The sequence below is a fragment of the Thunnus maccoyii genome, chromosome 12 (assembly GCF_910596095.1).
Source record: "Thunnus maccoyii chromosome 12, fThuMac1.1, whole genome shotgun sequence".
Taxonomy (NCBI): Eukaryota; Metazoa; Chordata; class Actinopteri; order Scombriformes; family Scombridae; genus Thunnus; species Thunnus maccoyii.
This window is the reverse complement of record NC_056544.1, coordinates 23,237,444-23,262,815: the sequence shown is the minus strand read 5'-3', so window position 1 is coordinate 23,262,815 and position 25,372 is coordinate 23,237,444. Positions and strand designations below refer to the sequence as shown.

At 38.7% G+C, this 25,372-nt stretch overlaps 1 protein-coding gene across 3 annotated transcripts in view; it reads left to right on the top strand.

Annotated features, from left to right (window-relative positions):
- The window catches only part of LOC121908099 (piezo-type mechanosensitive ion channel component 2), a 98,063-nt gene that overhangs the window by 21,726 nt on the left and 50,965 nt on the right, over window positions 1-25,372 (top strand). For all 3 annotated transcript variants that reach the window (XM_042427799.1, XM_042427800.1, XM_042427801.1), the window contains 8 exons: window positions 3,819-3,861; window positions 7,492-7,654; window positions 9,251-9,521; window positions 11,979-12,192; window positions 17,126-17,300; window positions 21,164-21,283; window positions 22,994-23,108; window positions 24,969-25,150. In XM_042427799.1, coding sequence (XP_042283733.1) covers window positions 3,819-3,861; window positions 7,492-7,654; window positions 9,251-9,521; window positions 11,979-12,192; window positions 17,126-17,300; window positions 21,164-21,283; window positions 22,994-23,108; window positions 24,969-25,150 — 1,283 coding nt within the window. The remainder of the gene's footprint in view (window positions 1-3,818; window positions 3,862-7,491; window positions 7,655-9,250; window positions 9,522-11,978; window positions 12,193-17,125; window positions 17,301-21,163; window positions 21,284-22,993; window positions 23,109-24,968; window positions 25,151-25,372) is intronic.

Genomic DNA, 25,372 nt, shown 5'->3' with positions numbered 1-25,372 from the left:
GTGACAGAAAAAAGTACACCTCACTGACTTTGAAACTACTTTCCTGTGATTGTGCAAACCTTTTGGCACTCATTGTCCTTAGTGGCCACCTCCACCCATCTGGTGAATTAAGTAGGTAAAAACAAACCATAAAAACTCATTTGCAAATTTGATTTGGCCCATATCTGATGGCATTAGACATTTCAGCAGCTCGTAAGGGCTAAACGGCCTGTTGAATGGCTGTTTTGTGACAGCTCCCAAGGGATGGTCTTCATTGAATCCCATACGCAGCATTGTTGACCTTTACCACCCACCGTATCCACACATATCCTGTCCACTGTTCACCAAAACTTGAGACATTCACTGATTTTTTTCCCCTCGGCACACAGACTGTCTGATAATAGTTACGACTTGCTGAAATGTTGACGTTGCATATCACCAGTCTCTGCGGAAAAGGGCAACTGGCATTAGGCCCCAGAGATAGAAGAGAGAGTGCAAAGAAATTCTGTGCTGAGAGGTTAACGGCCCAGCAAGTACAAAGGGTGTTTTATGATGTTCACATAAAGTCTGAGGACAGGTATTTTTGGTGCCCAGCTGGGGTGGAAAGCGGCCTCGCCTCGTTGGGCAGAAAGTCTCATACTCTGCTCCACTTTGTCAAAGTAACACTCTCCCCTTCTCAATGTTTCTGTCCTCATCCTATGGATCGGACTGACCCGACTTTACCTCTGGCATTCCAAGTGTGTGATATCATAAGCGGGACGGGTTTCCTCTTACACCTGTAGGCTCAGTTCGGGCTGGGTAAAGTTAGGTGTTGCAGATGTTTGGACGTGGGAATTACTGAAACAGACTATGTTTTGCCTGTGGTTACTGCAGTGACGTTACTAGATGATTGGTTTCTATTTGAGGACTAAATGAGATATTAAGTAATCTATGACCTTTATCAATCTCTGTGGGTGATTATTAGGAATTACAGCAACATCAGCAGAGCTTATCTCCTCCTCCTGTGCAGGTTTCTGGCAGTGACCCTCATCCTGATCACTTGAGCTACTGGTAAATGATGCAAACACTGATGTAGTAAGCTAATCAGAGATCTAAAAACTGTGAAGAGTGAGAGTGAAGTGTTAATATTTGGGCTGGTTGCAACAAACATTTACTGATACTTATGCTAAGAATCTCACCAACCCTACAAAATTTGCTCATGTCAGTGTTTAGTATTTCCTTGTTGTTTTTGATTGAGGGTTGTGCACTGAATTAAAGCTGCATTAAGCTATTTTTGACCACAAGGGGGCCAAATGATTCTTAAACAAACTCACCCTGATATACTGTTGCCTTATCAACTTGTTATGGCTAATTTATTAGCAACAGTTACCTACTGAAACATCCAGCAGACACAGAGCAACATGACATGCTTCTGATCTTTTGAGCAATGAAAGTCCAATATTCACTGACTTTTTAGCTCCGGTTTGGTCTCCACCAACTCCTGAAGAAAAGATCTGAGTGGTTAGCTCTCGAGCTGGATGTTTAACTTTCTACACCAACAACTTTAGCTTGTTAAAACCAAAACAATGGTGTAAAAGGGGCTGAAAGCAGCTAAACATCTGATGCTGTGTAGAGCTGCAGAGTTGGTTGTTAAATCTCATTGCGTTTTGCACTGTGAACGAACCCTTCTTCATTACACTAAGTAATTTGATTTAATCTTAATCTTAAAAAAACATCCTTCAATAGAGCTTTCATTTTTACTGGCAGCCAGCAAATATTTTCAACAGGAGAATTTAGGGGTGGGAGCTCTTTTTCTCTTACACGAATGATGGTTGTAGCTCAGGCTGCAGAGTGAGTTTGCCATCAATCATATGGCTGGTGGTTCATTTTCTAGCTCTTTATGTCCATGTGTTGACATGTCCTTGAGCAAGATACTGAACTCCACATTGCTCCTGATATGCGTATGTGGATTTGGACAAAAACGTTTGCGAATGTAACGTATATATTGTTATACAAAGAGAGGGTGCATGCAGCATTTCTACAGACGAATACCCTAATTTAAATAGTTCAAGACAATCTTTCAGCATATCATACAATTCAACCTCTGGCAGCTATTGTTAGTATGTAATAAAGATCCACAATGATAGAAAATAGTGATACCAAGACTGAAAGAAAACAATATTTGATTAATTGTTATCGAGGAAAATATGTGAAAGGAATGTGAGTCATATCACCAAATCTACAGATTTGATATTGTATATTTAGCAATTACAGGAATTAGTTGGATTTTTTTTACATTGGTCATCTTTCAGAGCACCGGCTGTCCTCCATCACTGAGCAGCTGAAAATGGGAGTAGACGTGTAGAGGTGGAAAGAGTGCCTCAACATTTCATTTTTAGGCCGACTGTGGGTGGCTGTGTTTGATGTCAGAGGTTATGTGACCTCCTCCCATCACCGATGTTAAATTTCTTAATATTTTCTTTTGTCATGTACCCCTCCTCTTCCACATCTAGCCCTTAACAGAATGAATTGTATTAGTGATAATCTTTTGATCTTGGGTGGAGAAATTTAAAGGTTGCGTTTGAGCAATTTGGACACATAACATCTGTGATTGTGAAGCTGTTCTCGCAGCTATTTGTGTTACTGGTGAGAAGTAAAGCAACAGCAGGGTTTGCACTGACAGTCCATTAATGTTTTATCCACCTTGAGTGGAGTCTGTTTCCTGTTACTCTGCCTGATAGTGTGACTCATTCCTTTACTGGACAGTTGGTGAGAGTGTTAGTTATGAGAACATCTTAAAATTATTTTCACTTTATCTTTTGACAGGATATTGTCTGTTTATACATTATTCTTATTTGGAAATAAAGTTTTTCACTCCATAAATCTAGTGAATAACCACCCAGAGGGATTTTTTTTTTCCTTTTCCTGAACTGACACCATTTATAAATAGAAGTCTATACATACTCTATTCACAGGAATTACTGAGAATAACATTTTTTAAGTTTAACAATCTCCTGAAAGTTGCTGTAGTCGCACCTTAGTGACACGGCAGATAAAGTCAGTCTGATGAATCGCTTTGTCTGCTGTCTGTGTTGTGTTACGCTCATCTGAGTTGAGTGCTGTCACTGGAGTGTGTTTAACATCTTCACTCTCCTTTGCTGCGCTCCATAAACCAGAAAGCAGTTCAGCACCTAATTAGTTGCCTAATGCACTGACAAAACACCCGGATGTATCGATATGTCATTGAGTCAAGATCCTCAAGTCACAAACTGATGTTATGTTGTTTTTTTTTTTCTTTCTGGCAGTAGAACAAAGGCCCATCAACCTTCGGCGGGTTGTGTCAGTTTGCGATTTGAATACCTGGAAATCTCTCTGAGCTCTGGAGTGACGTTCAGGAACACTTGAACCAGTCCAAGCAGTGGAAACATAACTCACATGAAACATTTTTATTTTCTTGTTTTTACATTTAGGAACAGTGTGCTGAGAAAGAGACTGAAACATTATTCTGAAATTTAAAAAATGTTGACTTTTACGAAATGATTTGAGGCAGTTTTTTCAAGGATTTTTTTTTAAACGGTTTTGTCAGAGACTGAAAAACAGATGCAGCTCTTTTACAGACTAGATTTGGATTTTCTATATTTTAATAATAGTGATTTATAAACAGCAGTGATTGGCTGCATGCACACTGGACACAGTAATGGAAATCCTCTCTACTTACTGGTTTGAACAGCTGTGTAGCACTATTTTTTAATATTTTTAATGACCATGATATAAAAAGTGTTATTAGAGGTGTCAATGTGTATTTATTTGCCAAACAGTATCAGTGTCCACTAAACGACCCCGTTTGTGTTTTTTTCCAGGTTCCACATGGGAGAAATCCATAAGACAAATAGGTTTCGAGAGGTAAGATAATGATGTGTTTCCAATACTTTTAACAATGTCACAGCGAATGTTTTCACTAAACCAACATGTGCAACAAATGATGATATTGTAACACATTTGACAGTTTATATTTTATGAGTCATTCGGTACAGCAAACTTGATGGGATCCAGAACACAAATCTTTTCTTTGTTTCTAAATCACATCTCCCGTGACGATCATGCAGCGATCATGCAGCATAATATACGGTGTGGACTTTGTTTAACCGAGCATGAATCCCTATTCAGGAAGTGATAGGCTTTAGCTCAGTGACTGTTGGCTGATGAAAAGGAGGGTCAGCAATATGACAATTTTTATGCAACGCTACAAAGGACAAACATGCTTTTAAAGTCAAGATGAAATAAAAAAAATGCCTTTTTAACCCTTTTAGATCATATCTCTGGTTGCATTGTGCACCTTTTAACAATATATGCCAAAAAAACCCAACAAAAAATCACATTCTTTGTATTCTCATATAAAAATCCAATCTGTTTTCTTCATGTAAAACAAAGTAATAATAATAATAATAATATCTTTATTTATAGCACCTTTAAAAACAGAGTTTACAAAGTGCTTTGACAGACAAAGCAAAGGCAGTGCAATACAAAAGCAAAGACACATGACACAGAAAGCAATAACAAGTCCGACATTAAGAAGACAACAATAGAAGACAATGAAAAACAATAGAGAGATGATAAAAACGATTAAAAGACAATAGAAAGACAATAAAAAGACATCACATAAAAGCAAGTCTGTAGAAATGGGTTTTAAGAGGTGATTTAAAAGAAGTTACTGAAGTAACTTGTGCTTACATAGGCTTGAACCAATCACTTTCAACCAATAATATCGTGACATCCACCCATCAATCAATCTTCAGCTTTTAGCAGCACAGAGCTGAGATTCATTATGATTAGATACTCTTGAAATGCCGTTTCATCTGGACTTTAATGCTACTTCTAATGTAAAAAAGGGTTCAATTTATTCAAAATTAACACAGAAAAGATTATAAAGTTAAGATTTAAATTGCACCTGTCAAAGATCATACATGTGATTCTAATCTTCCACTGCATTTACAAGTAGAAGGTTGCATTGTCTCTGCAAAGTATCCTAAATATAGCAACCCCACAATAACATTAAACACCACTTTTTGCATTTAGCCAACACTGGCTCGTCATCTGACAAGGTTTGTAAAATGCTCCTAACCTGTCCCTGTGTGGATTCTTGATGAACGCTAAACCCAGTTACGCCTGACAATCAGTTGACAGGCCTATTTTTCAAAGCTTTTGCCGCTGCGTCTGTCTCCTCACACCCCCATGATCGTATTAGATGTGGTTTCCTGAGTACGGGAATGTCCAAACTCAGCCACGTCCTTTTTCCAGTACTCAACAGCCCTCGGTGGATAGTATACTGTAAGTGGCGGAAGCAGAGCCATAAACATTTTATCCCGCCTGCATTTACCTGTTTGTGTTGAGGATCATATACAGTATACACAATATTTACAGCTGCATTTGCTGCACAGGCGGATGCTTTCTCCCCTTTTACTGCCTGTATGGAAAAGAATGGATAGCTCAAGTGAAATGTACAGCAGTCTAAAGGGAACTCACAGCTGTCGTGCATCTTTTCACAGAGAGATCATTCAGCCTCTTCAAGCGTGACTTTTTCAAATCCTTACTAAATACCAAATATTTATAAGGTTTAGAAGATAGTTTGGGGACTTTGTATGTGTCGTTCTTCACTGAAACTTCATGATTAATGGCCCACTGCAGACCGAGGCAGTGAAGACAGGTCTTAGCGCCGCTAATGTTATTGTAATTCTCTCACATGATAAGCAAGGGAAAGAAAGAGTCATTAAAGTTGTTGGCTCAACCTTCTCTGGCACCGGCGGTTTCCATCCCTTTCATCCATGTGAGGATGCACGAAGCTTCACAACAATAAAGCACATGGAAACAGACGTCCTTGATTAGATTGAGCTCGCCAACAGCAGCTAAAGGCCCAACTATTTATCTGAGTGTGCGTTTTCCATCTTGTTGATTAGCACTCTGTTTTCAACTTGTTAACTTTTATAAGCTTTATTTATACCTTTCAAGGCCAGAATGAGAATGATGTCTGATTGAAATGACCACTTGTTTTATAACTCGATCCAAACATTCAGGCAGCTTTTTCTCTGCAGCCTTTGCCACAGAAGCACCAGTATGTTCTCTTTATTGTAAACTGTTTAATTAAAGAAAATAAGAAAATACTTTGGTGGCCAAACACAGGATGCAGTGTGATTGCTGCAAAACGGAAATAGAAATTAGTTTGGATGATAGAAGTGAAATTTAAAAGGTTTTGAATCAAGGACAGTATTTATTTGCTTTAATTGTACGTGTAATCATGACACCTCATAAAACGTGTCCTCAAGCAGCACAAATACTGACTCATTTGAAGCCTGATGTCACTGTAGCTGTCATGGCAACAGTCAGTCGCCACTATTCAGCTTCCTGTTTGAACAAACCGTTTGGTATTTAGTCAGAGGTGAGCAGACAAATCAAATAACAAATGCTACAAAAGCTTTTCTTTACCCACAGTGGTACTTCAAACAATGTAATATTTAGTTGATTAATGAAAAACACACACTGTGTAGACCAGAGCAGGATAAATATTATTTGTGTACAGATAGTATGTGGAGAGAATTCAGATAGAGTCAAGTAAGTGGTTAAAAGGCATCATTATGCCTTAATTAACACATTTAATCTTAACAATTTAAATCTGTTTCAATCATTTTCACTTTATTATATTTAGCTGAATGAGAAAACGAAGGCTAATTGAGCAAACTACCTTATTATGAACAAAGGATGCAATTTTCAAGGGAACAAACATGTTTTTCTCACTTCAGTTAGAAAAAACAAACCACACTCTCTCATTGCCTTTTTGATTAAATGGAATTTCACTCACTTGTTAACGGCAATACATTTTAAAAACCGGCAAGCCTGATTTCATTAAAGTGGGTGGTACTCCATATAAAAAGCTAAAGCATTCAACACAACACATATTAAAAGCGTAACGGAAAAATCCTAATTCCCATGCGTGCATGTGAACAGGTAGTGTTTTCTGACAGATATAATCGCTGCAGTAATTTCTCACTTTCTCATGACTTGAGTTGCAGATCCGTCTGCATGGATACAGATTGTAGGGATATAATGCTCAGTGACAACTTATATTTAAGTGTATTTATATTGTTAAAGTCTGTTAAACCATTTCTGGCTTTTAATAGTCAAACACCCATGAAAAATTGGGAGAGACAGACGGAGGTGACATGTGACAAAGATCCAAGGCCTGACTCAAACACAGGGAAGCAGAATTATTGGCTTCCTCCAAGTGAACTAAACGAGCAACCTCTAGTCCCTGGATTTCTCAGAAAAACTGTTTCCTATTATAACTGATCGCCCATGGACAGTTGAGTTTGTTGTACTCTGTCCAATTTTCCATCATTTGGTTGTGATGCCTCGCCAGTAAGATTGCTCCAAATCACAATTTTGGGAGATATTTGGGATTCATCTGTAGATTTGATACATTCAGGAAATAAGCGTCTGGTTTTCGTCAGCGTGTGTCTTCTGTTTTCTGTTTGTCTCCAGTGTGATTGGTGCAGATGCAGGGAACGGCATCCGCGTGTTCATCCCTGACATCGGCATGTTCGTGGCTGGCTTGGCCATCTGGCTTCTGTGTCGCAGTCTGGTTCAGAAGAGGCCGCCTGAGGACATGGCCCAGTACAACGCGGACTTTGAAGCAGAGGAACAAGTGAGTCTCATTTGTGGTGACATAGATTGTCCTGACAGTGTCTGCTTTTAATTTTTATCTTATCTTATCTTATCTTATCTTATCTTATCTTATCTTATCTTATCTTATTGGAAAGGGCTGTCAATTAATTTATAAGCTTAAAAATAGTGTAAAATAGTGGATATTTCACAGTGGGATGTCTTTAAACAACTAATAAAGCAGCAAATCTTGCAAGATGTAGGAGACTGTGAAGCTTTTTTCCTTGATAAATTACTTATAAACAATTCATTAAACAATGAACTGATTGTCTAAATTGTTGACAATTGTTGTGTCACTTGACAAATGGATCAACGAATCGCTTCGGCCCTAATTTGGGGTAGACAACTGAGGAATTATGTGCATACTGTCAGATGTTGGTCAGGATGTGTGCCGCGATAAATGTCTAAAACCATCTAGAAAACCATTTTTTCCTCTTTTAAATATTCTTATGAACCAGTTTTATTATAAAATGCTAAATCTTTTAAATTAAGATAAAGTACAAACAAACATTTCTGATTTTTAAACTTCACTAAAGAAATATTGTAAATATAAAGAGGAAATATCTTTGATTTGAGTAACAATTCACTTTGCCACAAACCCCAATTTAAACATCTTCTCACAAACTGTTTTTAGATTTCTGGATGAGGAAACGGACAAAATTCTCTCTCAGACTAGAGGCTTGTCAAAATTTCCAGACAGCAGTAGACAGTATTTTTCAGCTCCAACATGGTAAATAAAAGTCAGTACTTTCTCAAGTGACCTTTAGAGTGGCCAGTCTCTTCTCCTGCTCTGCACGATAGTGTCCACGTTGAACTTCATAAGCTTAGAAGAAAAGGGCAGCAGTTGGAATAGAGAGTTCCCTGTGAGGGTTGATGACTTGGAATACAGCCCCCATCCTCTGGCATGTCCTTCACTTTATGACTCAGTGTTAATTAAATCCACATTCACTTTCACTTCAACAGTGCTGCTCACGCTGGCAGAGATGGCATCGCTCCCCGTTACTGAGAAACACCAGAAATTCATCCAGAGCCTGCGTTGCATTCAGGCTTTTATTTCCGTCAATGAGCCATCTGAGCTGAAATTGTTGTTTGATTCAAAATAGGATTTGCACCACCTGCTATTTTCTTTGTCTAGTTTCTTATGTGTTATATATAAATCACGGTGAATGGCCTACTTGTTATTATGTCTCAGTTATACTGTGACTGTAGGAAAAGAGGGACACATAGTTGGGGAGCTGCAGCAGCCAAGAAAGCCAACATGTGGTTTCAGAGGAAAACATTAGCCGCTAGTCGCTAATAATTTCTCAAGCAGCCACACGGACCGCATATATGCTCAAATACTCAATGCTGTATGCTAAATATGGTCAAACAGACTCACAGCTGAAAGCAAAGCAGGAACGTTCACTCACTGTGCAGACATGATGGGTATTGTGTAACAGTGGAAGATACACAGGGATTGTTATTATATTGGTACCTGTTAGGAAACTGTTTTCAGCACCATGGAGAGCTCTGACCTCCAAACTGCACCATTCATCACTCAATACTGAAACGTTTTTGTCACTCACATGTGACCTGAAAGGAAGAGGAGGAGAAGCTGAGCCTGGATGACAACATCCTGCTAGAGGAGGACTCTGAAGCCGGGTACGAGGCCGAGGAAGACGAGGAGGACGAGGAGCTGGAGGAAGGGGAAGAAGAGGAAGGGGAGGAGGAGGAGGAGGAAGTGAAGGAGAGCACGAAGATGAAGATTCTGAGGATTGTGGCGGAGGTGGCGTCCAAAGTGAAGGAGATCATCGGGAACTTGATCACCACAGCGGGGAAGGTGGTGGTGACCATCTTGTTGGGGATGACAGGTGAGCGGATCTACATTCTGCCTCATCAGCTGATTTATTGATTGATTTTTTTTTCCCTTTCCAGGCAGCCATAGATTTTAGTTTATAATCTGTCAGTAGTCTATGAAAATCCTTACAACTCGCTTGAGAAAGTCTGTTCTTTAACCTTTTTTAGTTATTGTACATTATGTTTTCATTTCAGGGTTCTGTACTCAAAGCGAGAGTGTTTTTTAAATGGTCTTCTTTTACTGTAAAATATGAAAGTTTGCTGCTGAGGAAAAAAGCTTTTGAGTTTAAGAAAGAAAGGAAAGAAATTCTCAAAAAGTGACATTGTCCCCTTCTCAAGGTTTAGTCAGTGTCTGTCTTCTGGGTGGTTTTATTTTGAGACTGTAGCTGGTAAATGCAACAATGAAATACAACACAAAGAAAACATTTTTAAAAGATTACCGGCTCTTATTACTATTATTATAAAATAAATAACGGTAAAATACAGTCATTGGCTACTTCATTAGGAACACTTGTGCGATCAAATGCAATCCAATATAACAGCTCTGCCATAAATTCTACTTTACGAAGCTTCTACATTTTCAGTTTTTGTCGATATTGTCAGAAAGATGATAATTTTACTTTATTTTTATTATTGAGGCAGTAATGGGTGGTGGTGGTGTACTGGAGTGCATTATATTGAAAAGTGTTCCTAATATTTTGCTCCCCTCATGTATGTTAATGGAGTGGACAAAAAATTGGGAACGCTTTTCAATATAATGCACTCCAGTACACCACCACCACCCACTATAACCTCAATAATGGCATTAATTGGGAACCACTGCTTTAAAGGGAAACTTCGCTATTTTTCAACCTGGACCCTATTTTCCCATCTTTTTGTGTCTAAGTGACCATTTTTGAAACTGGTCCAGTGTTGAGCGAGATCGCTTCCGCTGGCAGCCATGAAATGGCCTGCAATGTAATCCTTCAGGGCAATTGCGCACCGTCAATGTACGTCCACTTAAAGTGCCTGTTTTTGCCACTGACAGACTCAGTTTGTTATTATAAGTGTCTGACAACATTATAGTGTCGTGGGAATTTTCCTCTTAATAATAAATGAATTGACAGAGAGCATCTGTCTTTTCGGAGTTTTATTGCAATAAACAGAGTTCGTATTCGCAAACGTCGATCTCCCAGTTTGTCAGGCTGAAGGAGATGACTGAGTGAGTATTCAATGATTATTTGTACATGAAGTTACATGCGTCATAACACGTCCCACATCCGTCACCCTAACAGTTGTCCTTTGTCCATTCATAGCTCTGTTTATGGGGGTTTCTGCACCTGCATCTTTATCTGCTGAGTTTTAGAAGCTGAAGGGCAGAAGTCGAAGTCGAATCACAGCTTCGTCTTTGTTAACATGCTGGGAATCAGCAGTTGGACATGCTCACGAGAGAGGAAGAAGACACAAAGTCTCACTCAGAACTCAGCAGTAAAACATACACAGTATAAATTTCCATTACAGAAACATTCAAGGTTATTCACTTAGATAGCGATGCCATATAAGAGTTGTCTTTCCAATACAATGGAAAGTACCAAACAGAGAAATGAAACGTTTTTCTTACCTTCCCCTTGATCTGGTCTGTTTTGTTATTTTGTTTAACCGAGGAAAAGTCAAGGAAAAGTATCACTCTGAAATCTCATGAGAGGTGACTTGTTGCAGGAAGACAAGTGTGGAAACATCAGTGAGAGTTGGAGAGAGGAAGAGTTTGTCATGTTGGAGTACAGAAAGCATAGCTTAGTGTTGTCAAAGTCATGTCAAGATTTTCAAAGTCATGGCTGAATATTTAGCTGATTATTTAACTGTCTTCCTGCAACAACTCAGCTCTCCTGAGATTTCAGAATATGACTTCTCCTTGAGCAAGTCTTGGTTTGACACAATAACAAACAGACCAGATCAAGCAAAAAGTAGAGAAAGAAGTTTTATTTCTCTGTATGGTCCCTTCCATAATGATGTCAGACACTTGTCAATGGCAAAAACAATTACTTTTAGTGGACGTACATTGACGGTGTGCAATTGTCCCGTTTCACAGCTGCCAGCTGAAGTTCTCTCGCTCAATACTGGACCAATTTCAAAAAATCGTTGTCCCCATTAGTCACTTAGACACAAAAAGATGGGAAAATAGAGTCCAGGTAATGAAAAGTAACGAAGTCTCCCTTTAAGGTGTGCTTTTAAAATGTGGATGTAAGTTTGCCATAAGTGTATTTGAATTGTAGTTAATGGGGTAAAACATAGAAAAACACCAGCTGAATGTATAATGAACAAAAATATGTCAAACAATATTTGCAAATAACCATTGTTAGAACTTGTGAGATTTACCACATTTAACAAAACAATATGCCATAGAGTTTAGAAAATTATAGTAAAAAAAATTCTCCCTGACATCCTTAATACACAGTCCACTGACCTCGTATCTTCTGTTTTGGTGTTTGCAGGCATCATGCTGCCCTCGTTGACCTCGGCTGTCTACTTCTTCATCTTCCTGTTCTTGTGCACCTGGTGGTCCCTCTGCCGGACCTTCGACACGCTCATCTTCAGCTGCATGTGCGTCCTGATGGCCATCTTTAGCGCTGGACACCTCATTGTACTCTACCTCTACCAGTTCCAGTTCTTCCAGGAGTCCATCCCACCAGGCGACAGCTACATCAGGTCAGACACGTGGACGCCATATTCAGAATCTCATAAAACTGTCAAATCAAGCATGTTCCCTCATATGTTTTACATTTTTTAGGTGTTAGTAAGTTCAAATTTTGGACGTTGTATTTTTTCAACAGTCTAAATCACAAAGTGTTATAATTCAGAGTATCTCTTCTAACTGAAATGAAATGGGTTGTTCCCAAATTAAACTTTATGTTGTCACAGGTGACTTCCGTTCTGCCAACAGGAAGAAATTAATCTCACCTTTAAGATCAAAATACAAACTCCTGTCTTTCTTGTCACTTTGATGGATTTTGTTAAAGTTAAACAGCACAAGCCCATACTAACACAGTCCGGCCTCCTTAATAATCTGAAAATACATGATGTGATGACAGAGCTAAGCAGTCAAAGCTTCTTTGACTCTGCAGTATTTATTGCGCCCTAGGGAAGTTTGTTTAAACTATAATAAATATTTGCTAATGTTACAAACAAGAAGGCAAAGGAAAAGGCGAACCCAGATGGAGGGGTTGATATGTCAAACTCCTACTCACAGCACATCAATATCAGAAGCAGAGCTCTTAGGCTCTTCACTACAAGCAGCGTTGTTTTATTATGCATGAGAAAGGAGACAATCAGGTGTCTGTGGCTGCGGCGGTGAAGGGTTGTGGTTGGAGTGAAGCCACATTGTTGCACATCTTGCCAACATACGTTAGTCCCAGCTGTAATGAAAGCAAACTCTGTGGCGGTGACTACCTCAGGTCACTGAGCTCATTGTGTTTGAATGACAACCTGGAATGCAAAGAATGATGTTTATTTACTAATCAGGAATATCACAAATCAACGCTGTATGTTTGAAAAAAAAGCAGGAAAGACAGAACTTAAAGCCAGATGAGATGCTGCAGATTTCTGATTAAATCTAAATTATAATCAAAAATTATAAGTGCTTGTAAATGTATATTTTCTACCTTTTATTCTACCGTTAAAAATGAACTGAGACAATATGTCATTAATATTAAAATCAGTTGTGAAATCCTTTAAATTAGTGCATTATTTTAATGGTAAAAAATGTTACAAAATTTTAAAATCTGCATCAAAATACTCAAAGTGATGAACAATAACTGGATACATGTGTTGTATGTTAATGAGGAAATAGTGAACATTTACACAAAAAGCTACATCTTGCAATGTTATGAAATATAATAATATATAAAAACTCCCAGACTCATACAAAAAAGCATGCAAGCTGTGTTCTTTATGTCTACCAAGTCTTACTGAAGTTCGTTATGAAGTTATTGACGTATCCTGATAATTAGGCAGAAAACTTCTCAAATGAATGAGAGTGAGAAGCTACAGCTGTCTGCACTACAAAAAAAAAAAACACAAGATGAGGTACTTAAGTCAAAAGTCAAATAGAGATACAGTGAGATGCAAACAGCTGAGAATATTTGGATAAAAAATAAGAAGCGCTCTCAAAACCGTATTGCTGTTTAGTCTCAGTAACTTGCAGCACCTCATCTGCATCAAGTGCTCCTGTAAAAACAATGTGTGTGTGGGTCTTTTAAACTCCACCAGCAGCACTGTAGCTGTTGTCTGCGTGCCCTTGGTGTTGCCGGGTTTTTATCGATCTCGCAGTTTCTCATTTGAAAGCTGTGCTGCTATGTGTCAGGACCGAGGCTATTTACAGCTATGTATAGCTGAAGCTGCCTTGGATAAAACCTTGTGTCCTCCCATCCCTCTCCTGGCTCAGACGGCTGATAAGGTGTGATTACAGCGTTGCATTGACGGATTTCTTGTTAGAAAACAAACTCATTAGAATGAATGGACCTTTTTCACAGCATCTGCACCGTCAGTAACAGTCTGTTCAAACTGTGCATGCTGTAGTGACCGTACACTAGGAGTAAGTGAATGGTTTCCAACCTTGGAGTCAGGACCCTTCAGGGGGTCTCGAGATAAATCTGAGGGGTCACCAGATTACTTAAAAGGATAAAGATAAAAATCTGTCAAGGATAATTACTTATTTTTTCTCATTTTTGAATATCTTTTCTTTGATATTTTGATTTTTTTCTTGTGAAATATTGGATACTTTCACCTCTATACTGGATAGTCACACTTGTTAGGCCTTTATTCTCAAAATAAGTGAAATATCTTGAAATTAGACAGATATATGGAGGAAATATCACTGCTCATAACCACACTGAGCCCATAACTTGTGATAAGGGGTCACAATAAACATTGCTTCATTTTAAGAGGTCAGAAACCAAAAAGGTTTGGAGCTTTTGGTCAAAGTTAACCGGTCAACTCTTTACATTTGTTGCCATTTAAATGTAAATAGATAATTTGTTTACCTGAATTCATCGGGCAAGTGAAATATCACTCAAAAAGTTGTATTATCACCAGAGAGAGCTCATAACTTCAGTACTAATTTGGTAATTTGCTTTATTTAGTTTCCATTTAGTCAATATTGGCAAGTGAGTGTCATTTCTTAAACAGTCTCATTTTGGAAAGAAGCTTTTTATTTGTGTATCTGCAGACGTACATTTGGAAAGTTTACCGTGTCTCAGATTCTTCTTTGATAGCTTCTCTATACCAACAGGCCAACTTTTTCATCATCTCACGTGTTCATGTTGACTTTCCACAGCGCTGAGGTATTTCTGTCTGCCGCTGCGTGAAAACTGAGGCCCAATGTGATGATAAAAGTAACACGTTCTCCTCCGATCCCTCGGCACACTCTCAGGTGGTCTGAGAGGGAAACTCTTAAACATGTGAAGCCCCTATTGGACAATAGGCCACCTCAGTGCCTTCCCTAATTGTTCTTGTTGACAGTGACTCGGCCTTGCTGTGGGGCCGGTGCTGAGTGAGACTGTTGAGAGGCCTGGCTTCCACTCCACTTCCTGCCCCCACACCCTTACAATGGAAGTCCCCAGTCATGTGACCAGCGGGCCTTCCCCAGCTGCAAGAAGAAGAAGCCCTTCAGGAAGTGGGCTGTTTCTGAATGGGGGGTGGTGTTCACTGCTCCACATGGCATAGAAAAGAAAAGACTCGAGAGGCTTCTAAATCTGTGTGGTTGTCACTGGTATACGTCAGTACAATTCCTGTCGAGTAAATGACCTTTGTTCTGCCCAGAGGAAAAGGACTGAGTCATATGACATCCTTTGTGGTACAAACAGATTTTTAGCCTCACTGCATTTTCCAGATTCCAAGGTTAGTTAATGCGTAAACAAAAGATAGATATATTGTCTTTATCTTCCTAGAAGGGAAATTTGTTTTCAAAGCATATATTTCACATAATAAACATTTAGATACACACAATATGAGGACGTATAGTCATATATACAGAACATATTTCCTCATATAAACTGACATAGCGATAAAACTCTTGCCAAAGTTGGCCTTCGGTGTCCGGCGACTATTGTCTGCTCTCGCATGTCATCTAGTATTAAGTCACAATCGAAGCCAGAAATGACACTTAATTTCTAAAGCTGTTCACATAAAACATAAAACCGACAAATGAAACACTTAATAAGCCACTTATTCCTACTTACTGTGCAGTTTAGTGTAGATGTAACTGCAGTCAAACAAAAATAGGCTTGCGTGGTGTGGCCGGGGGGGGGGGGCGGACAGGAAGTAGCGTGGATACTGTTGTAAACATAAACTGTGGGAGCTCGCATGGCTAGTGGGCGAAATCCGGTCCGACTGAGCCATGAGACCAGCTCTCAAATAATCACATGATTGATGATAAATTTATGCTCTGAGCTGACGTGGCCAATCAGAAACAAGGATTTTAAAAAAATCAGTGATGTGATATTCTGCACATATGAGATTTTACTGTACTGTAGTTTTATTTCATTTGTGTGAAATGTTTTATATCTCCTGTAATAATTAATGTTGAATGTTGAATTAATACTCTGATATATATTTCAATGTATAAATATACACTATATAATAATCTAATATATAAATAGGGTTGAAATAATAGAAAAAAGACTGAAATGGACAAAAATAAAAACTAACTGGAGCAGAGTTGAATGAAAAGATTTACAGCTTGGCCATGAGTCTGTGAATTTTGTTGATGTGATGTCTTTGGCTCTTAAAACTATCAACACAAATTGTTATAAGAAACCTGTTTCACCTTAATACTGTATATAAACCCTTTTAAATTAAGCAATATTTATTTATGATCCTGATGGCCGGTTTTGACCTCTGTGTGGACATGAGCAGTTAACCAAAGAGTGTCTTTGAAGTTAAAAGATTTGAAGTTAAAAGTACACTAGAAAAAAAAACTAGAGGAAAAAAATGTTCTTTTTCTTATCTGTTTATTCATCTTTTGACCCCTTGAGAGGTCCCGACCCTCAGGTTGGGAACCATTGGTGCATAGCGTATAGGCCACCCAGCACAGACAGCACAACTACAAGCCTTTGTAACGTTTACATCACCTCATCCATCCTGGCTTTGTTTCTGGAATCAATAATTAGTTTCAGAGATGAAGAACCCGAAGCCTCGACGCTCAGTTTGAATGTATTGAATTGAACAATACAGTCGTCTCGATGGAAACAGTCGAGTTCACTGATTGATGACTTTGGGCTGGTTCACAAAAGGTTTAAGCACTAATATTGATGCTTTTTGCTTCCTCCTGCGGCTGTTGAAGGGGAATACAACTCAAGGAAGCCAGATTATGTTTTCAACTACGATAGATTGAAAGAGAAGCCTTGATAGTTTGTGAACTTGTATATAAGGTCAGAATTCAGGAAACTTTTTAGTCAGGTATAAAATGTGAATGGAGAAAAACTTTCTGACTTTTTGGAAACACAGTTAAATGATTTTTTACACCAAATTACACCAAAATTATACCGACTTCTGTCAAGCGTTGTTTGTGATCATTATCATCTTTACAATTTAAACCTGTTGCTGCTCTTATCCTCATATACATGTCTGTGTTTCCCCGCAGTGTATTTGGCATCTCCCCGATTGTTCAGAGTAACTGCTCCTACACATGGATGCTCATTGTGCACCCGGAGCGTAAGTGGTACCACTTTGTCAATCCCATCATGCTGCTGATCCTCTACTACACGCTGGCCACGCTCATCCGCCTCTGGCTGCAGGAACCCATCGACCAGCTGACGGTGAGGACAGCAAACAGAAATGCAGAGAAAGCACATGAGCAGAGACCTTTTTTTTACTTTACAGTGGTGTGACATTTACTGTAGAGTATATGTCAATAATTTGGCCACACAGGTTCATTATATGAGGTGAAGCGATCAGGTGATTGATTTGTATAGGCTGAAATTTTACAGTAACTGAACTACTAAATTTAATTAGAGTTACATAATATACTGTAGGTGGTCTTAAAGGGACAATATACTCTAAAAACTTACTTTATTTGTGATGTACTGTAAATTATTGGGATTATCTGTTGTTTTATGTTGTATTTGCCTTGTTTCCATATATGAGTGGCCAAAGGTAGATATTATGAGATATTTTCAGGGGTTTTAGAGAGAAAATGTTTCAGAACAGAATCAAAAATGTCATATTTTGGTTCCTTTAAAAATCGTAGAGCAAAGGTGCTTGTTTGGATTTTGCAGTGACGTTTATCAGTAAGTAAAAAAGGAAGAAATATACATGTGGAAGCTTCAGCAGACAAGTACGCAGTGCAGCCTAATGCGGACAATTTACCTGTGTACATGTGTCCCTGGGCATTCTGGGAGATGTAGGAAACAATTAAGTGAGGACAAGACAGAAAAAGACAAATGTATGTAACTATGAGTCAATTACAACCCTCAATCCCAAAATTACAACAAAAAACGAATCATACATAACTGATTAAAGACAGTATTAGAGTATCCGAGGGTGGAATTACAGATCTAGATTTAAACAGAAAAGGGAAAACATAGATTATCATTTCCAGATAAAAATAACATGCTTTTCTCCCCATAAACAGCATGTGATTTAAGTATTAATTATGCTGTTAAACTCGAATGAGCTCCTGCTTTGACGAATCTGCGAGCATCAGCGGAAGACGTTCAGTCGAAATCAGCACACAAAACCTCCGTAACGCTCCACAGTAAATTCCAGACAGTGAACTGAAATAGATTCAGATTGAATTAAATGGGCAGCCAGGTGGCCTCGTGATCAGAGAAACTGTATCGATAGAAGATTCCAGGACTATTGATCACTGGCTGGATCTGTCTGCCGTAGCTCAGGTGATATCCGAGACACTGTTGGTTTAACTTTGACAAAGCATGAAGGCAGGTCAGACACATTTTGGCACTACAGTATGTTACGGTGTTACAGAGCTCCGTAGGGGTAAAAAAAAGTAACTGTTACCTAATCACTCAGTCATCACTGAGCCAAATATGATGAATTATGAAGCGACGATGCATTTCTGACATTCATACGTACAATCGGACTTACTGGTACACTTTTTATTTAAAATCTGATGACAATGAGCACTGAGGTCAAATTTCATTAATGTCAGTTGCTAAGAAATTAATAATAAGAAGAATAAATCACACTCACTGTTGATCACTTGTACTCACTTTATTAAAAATGTTTCGGTCCTCAGATCCTCAATAACCAGGTAAAATTATCCTGATGAAGGTCTGAGGACCAAAATATTTAAAATAGTGACAACAATTGATCAACACACAATTAAAAATGGGATTAAAAAACACAATTTTTCTTGATGAAGGCCCTGTAATTAAAAGTCAGAATTCTGCATAACCAGAACTGCCGCTCATCTGATTATGACGAAATGTAAAGGGTCAGTTCATATATTAGATATTATAGTATGCAGACACTATAATGTCAAAACATGCTCATAGGAACTGTTTATTTAATAGAAAGTAGTGCCAATGAAAACGGTTCAGACTGTGTTTGTGGACTGTGCAGAGTAGTTGAGCCTCATGCAAGAAGCACTCGCACGAACAGATTTGTCCTTAAGTGGCACGTACATATAATTTGTGGCATTCACCATTTGTCTCCTACTTAATATTTTCTCTTAGGTTTGAGTGAAATTTGCGAGTGGTCGAGACCTGTCGTACGAGTCATGAGCAGATAGTCTCTGCCTTTCTTCACAAGGGGAGAAACACTTGTTTGACTTATAATGTCTTAATCTGACTGAATTTGGAGTTTAAATATGATACCAAAGCCAACTAATTAGAAATATATAACTAAAACAAACTTAATGTTAAATTTATGGAGATGTTTTTTAGACGTTATGACCCCTTTTTGGTTTTAAAAAGACGTTTTTAGCATCTCCATGTCAAACTATTCTCTCTTTATTTCTGTGCTGCTCTGATGACACATTGTTGGCGAACTTACCCACAAACAGAGTGGAACATGGAGCCTTATATGGCAATTTTAGCTGTGTTGATCATGCTAATGATCAAATGTCATAAACAAGCAGCTGCTCTTGGGACAGGTGAGACTCATCAGGCGATTAAGAGATTTCTTTGACTCTGACTTGAAAACACTCATAAGAACAAACCTCACAGAAAAAAAGTCTGAGTTTTAAGATAATATAAAGTTGTTCTTGCATGAGACCCAATGTTTCTGTAAAGAAAATTTGCTGTTGAATTTTTAAAATGTATTTTTCTAACACTTTAAGCACTACAAATGAAATTCCATTTATCCCCATCATATTGGGTTGGTGGCAGAAATCAGAGACTGATATCTCCAAATTTTTCCAATAAAACTATAACTATCTGTATGGCTAAACACTGCTAGGACTGAGAAAGTGAGAACCTGATTGGCCTAAGTGGTATCTAATTATTCTTAAAGACTGAAGTCAAACCACTTTTGTTCTCAGTAAAATGTCACACAGTGTGGGAAGCAGTGGACTCAGTGGTCACGTTCAAGAAGACCCTGACTCCTGAAATCTTCTTTCACCTCAGGGCTCGAGGCTTAGTTCCTCTGTCCTGTAATGGAGTTATAGATTAGTGTTTTTATAGAGGGGTCAATAGTTCCCTGTAAACCTGTGGGGCTGTATGCATTATTGATCTCACCACAGAGGTGTGTGTGTGTGATTTCACCTACTCTTACACTTTAGAAGACACTAATAATAAAACTTGATTACGACATAATTCAGCAGCTGACAGGTTTACTGGATAGTGAAGATGCCAGATTATGATGTACATCGTGTTCGCCAAAACGACAAGAAAAACCCTGATGTACTATCAAATCGCTCAATTAATTTAACGGTTGATTTGTGGTTTATTGCCTGTTTTTATTCAGCAGTCGTTCACCAAAATAACAGAGTAGTTAAACCTTGATTCAATCAAAGTATCCAAAGGAACGAGACATGAGAAAGTATTGGAGAGGAGCTGACTGCACACGGAAAATATGGAGATGAAAAAACATTGCCTACTTATTACGTCAGTGTTATAATTTAGAGACTGTGTAGTAACAAATGAATCATTGTGTTAAGGCCAACAATATGTGATTGACACTTTTTAATATCAGACCACAGCCAGGACTGGAAACATAACCAGAAACAAACCAAGAACTAATAAGGAAATCTGAAATTCCTCAGGGATCGCTGCTACAAAAACAGTGTGAATTGATTTTACCAATTTTTAATGGAAAATGAGATGTTTAATGCAGAAAATCACAGACTTAACAAGTGCGTTTGTCTGTTTTTGAGCCCAAATATTTTACAAACTGAACTGTTTCAACATTTTTTTGAACGAGTGTCATCTTCTAGTTCAGCTTTACTCTGACGTGTTCAAAGATACTGAAGCTCATAATTCTTGAAACAAGGAATACTGCGCTGCATGTTAAGAAATGATGCTAAGAAATATAAAAAGACAACATAATTATCCCTTTTTAAAAGGTCACCTTACTCCTCCTCAGATACTGACCTCCTACTGTTCAGCTGATTAAAAGTTTGATTCTTAGAGTATCATCTGTGTTGAACAATAGAGGACTGAGCCCAGAGACTATAGGGGAAGATATATATTATCCACACTGACTATCTCTGTTATTTCAGGACATCAAGGATGACGATATGTGTGAAGAGGAGGAGCTGGTGGGAAACGGAACAAATAACTCAGCCAACAGGAAGAGGCAGATGTGGTGGGAATCGCGCCAGGGCACAGATGAGAAAAACGTACGTTAGGGTCAATAGTCACACATGACTAACGAAGTATTGATTATTGGACAAGTCATGAAGCAGTCGTGCTTTGGTTGGCAATACAAACATATCCTGTATCCTATTGTTAAAACACTTTTCAGGGTTCAGGGTTTCTCTGCTCATTAGAGGACATGAATACATGCCAGAAAATTTGTGCTTTGTAGGACAAAAATGTGGAAAACGTAACACATCCTCACAATATCAGGAAGATCTGTTAAGAATGTTATTAACTTCTTTCAATAAGCTTGGCAGCTAAAAACACAAATAACACGTTTCTTTATTGCATTCTCACAATGGATAACCGATGTTGGTGTGAAACAATTTGATTCAGTTCAACTGTTTAACAAGAAAAGAAGGACTAGTACTGCATCTTTTCACTGCAGTACTAGTTTTAAAATAACAGGAAACAAACTCTTTGTTTAACTATAAACTCGAGCTGTGGTGGTTGATTGTTTTCACAAGTTTACATCTTGTTTTACTCGAGCTTTCACCTTCGTAATAGACTCATCTCTGGTAAGATTATAGCTGGAAATACACACACACACGCTCGCGTACTGTACACACACATACATTCTGACCTTGTTCCCATATCAAGGTCCGTAGTCTGTCTCCACCGGCCACCTCCTGAGGTTTAAAAGCTTTTAGGGTGTGCAGACACAGATGAGTGATGGGCTCGATTTACAGAGTAGTGCTGCTCGGCTTTGTTCCTGCTTATCAGCGACTATAAAGAACAAGGATGCCTTTGACTTCAGCAGCTCATCGATAACACACCTTGCCCTGTATGCTCTTTTCTCCTCCCACTGTAGCTCCTCTCCACCCAGGATGGCATCAGTACAACTGAGGTGGGGGCTGATCTGGATGTGTCTTAAATGTGTGCATCTTACCCCCCTTTAGCCCTCAGTCCTGCTGCAAGAAAAGGAATCTCTGCTAATTGCTTTTCACACTGCACCCTCATGGACCAGGGTTATCCTTAAGCTGAGAGAAGTTTCCATCTGGTTCAGTTTGCCGAGAGCTATACTAAATTTATAGTTAACATCACAGCATTTGAGGCTAATCCTGCTCCAAATGAGCTTAAGTCAAACTGCCTTTATCTGCTCAGTTGAGTCGTTCAAGTGATTCTGAGTTAAAACAGAGGATGCAAAAGTTGTTTGTGTTTATTAATGGGAAATGTTCTTACCTATAAATGATTTCAATACAATGAAGCTGAGGGAAACATCTGGTGAATATTTATATGTAAAACATAGGACTTTTATTGACTGCAGATTTGGTTGAAATGATCATTCTGCCATGTTCAGAAGTCAGTAAAAATTTTATGTTGCAAAAAAATGTAAAACATGTTGATCATATTTCCCATCAAAGTAATTCCCTGAGTTATGAGGCAGTTTGTACTGGGTTCAATCAAATCAAATGTGCAGTGTGTGAAAAGTAGAAAAATTGCCCCGTATACAGTATTTATCCCTACAAAGCCAAACTGTAGTAACTAAGGAGCTACTGACACTAACAAAAATGTCCTCTTGATCAATTTTTTTGTGGTGGAAAAGCTGAATATTCAGTTGTTAAATCATTTAATCACACAAAAGCAGTTTGTCTTTGTGGGGCAGAATCCTGTACAGTAGTGTGGTCCCGTAACAAATCCGTTCCTTAATCACAGAAATTTAATTGTCATTTTCTGATGATGATCTACAGGCTGTGCCCACCTCAAATGGGACGTCCTTTGACTTCGTCTCTGACAATGGACCAGGCTGCCTGGACTTGTACTCCACCCCCCAGTATAGAATAGACCAGCCCAGTGACGATACAGGTGAGCTACTTACCTTCTGCATCTTCTTTCTAAATGTCCTTGAAAAGATCAGACTGAATAATGTGAAAATTGAAGTGGAATATCTGTACTGAGAATATTTAACTGAATTAGAATAAAATAATAAAATCACAGCTCAGGTTACTGCTGGTATAACCTAGAAGTTACATAAGCAGGCTTATGCTGCACTTCTGTTTTATATGTACAGTATATATCAGAAAGAAGCCCTTGTCTGTAGCTAAAACCTAAACTAACACTCCTACCATGTGAGAACCTTGTTTTCAAAATGATATATTTTTTTTAGGTTAATTTACAGTATTATATGGTTATTTGTGGGTTGAGACAAACTATGAAAACCTCAGTTTTGAAACTCCTTTTAAAACCGGGTGGATAAACTCACAGTTTACCTGCCATGTTATAAATAAGGTTATTTTACTTAGGAAAGCTGACTGTCATGGTGAGTAGCAGGAAATGGACCGAAATGCAGGAAAGCAGGTCAAGCGACGCTTGATAGGCTGGGAAGACGCTGGGAACACACAAGGGAAACACAGAGTAACAGAAAAACAAAACCCAGAATACTCTAAATCACAACCCAGTGTAAATCAAACCGTCCCAGAATTACATAAAGTTAAGTACACAACACTACAAGCTAACTAATAATGCAAGACAGTCCTTCAGAGATACAACTCAACTCAGCCCAACAGTCCAACATAACGGCGAGAAACGCTGAAGTCTCTGGATAAATAAACCAAGGAACACAGAACTACAAGCTTACCAATAACCTAATAATCTTTCCAAGAAACAACTCAAATAACATGAAAGAGCAAAATCAAATGACCAAAAGGACTGAACAGAAGTGCAACACAGGAAACCGACAGAACACAAAGACACAAAGAGTCCAAAAAAAAACAGACAGTCCAGGCAGGATGTGATGCTGACATTAAATTGGCTGAGTTTGATGTAGAGTATTAACAGACGAAATGAACATTTTGAAGATTTATAAACAGTCTCTGTTATCCTTCTGTTGTATTTTGTCATATTTATTGTGACATTGTACAAGACTTACTGTTTTGACTCTGCTGCTCAGCTCTTTTACTTTGTTGCCACTGAAATCACAGAATTGTCTTTTAAGGGACACTCTGCTGATTTGACACTTCAAAGTCCATTTACTCGCCACGGGGAGTACTCAACAGCCTGTGAATGCAGCTGTATAATGTCTTCTCTGCCTCTGGAGGAGATTTGTAAAGAAAATTACTCTGGAGTTGGAGACTACACATTTTGAACAGAAGGCTGGGTTTCTTGGAGCTTGAAAGATGTGAGTGTTTAGCAGGCAGGAAGGGGTCTAATGAACTCTGTTGAGTTGCATTTTTTGGAAGTGTAATGTTTTTAGATTTAAAAGTCAGGATATTTTGGCTTCTTCTGCACAGGTTTTGACTTTGCAATTATCCCCAACACCATGGAAGCTCAACTGTAAATGGTCAATGGGCTTCATTTATATATCGCCTTTCTAGTCTTCTGACCACTCAAAGCGCTTTACAATACACGCCAACATTCACACACTGATGGCACAGGCTTTCATGCAAGGTGCCAACCTGCCCATCAAGGAGTCCTAATACTCATTCACACACACGCTCGCAGACCGTTGGCACAGCCTTCTGGAGCCATTTGCGGTTCGACGTGAGGACTGGAGCAACCGTGGATCGAACCGCCGACCTTCCGGTTACTCGTTGACCCGCTCTACCTCCTGAGCCACAGCCGCCGCCCCATCCACTAAATCACCCGGAGTGCCTACCTTTACTCACAAAATGCCACGGATTATTATTAACTGTTTTAACAATGAATTGTGTTTGTGTGTCCAACCAGAGAAGAAGGAAGAGTGTGTGTACGAAGTGTGTTTGCCTCCGGAGGATCAGGCGTCGGAAGGAGGAGAGGAGAAGTCTGAGGGAGGAGAAGATGGGATGAAGAAAAGAGGAGTCGGTGCGATGGTTAAGGTCTTCCACTTCATCATGAAACAGAGCTACATCTGTGCTCTCATAGCCATGATGGTGAGTTATGCAGCCACAGGTGGTGTAAGCTAGAAGTCACAGACGCAGGCTTATGCTGTGTTTGTGTCCTCTATTTGGATGTTGGAAAGGCAAACATCTAAAATTACTTTTATTTGTGAATTTAAAATTGACCAAAAGCAAATTATTAAAAAAAAAAAAAACTTTCTGTAAGAAGAGTTGAGTCTGTTATGAAATTGACAAAATAATTCTTTAAAACCCATT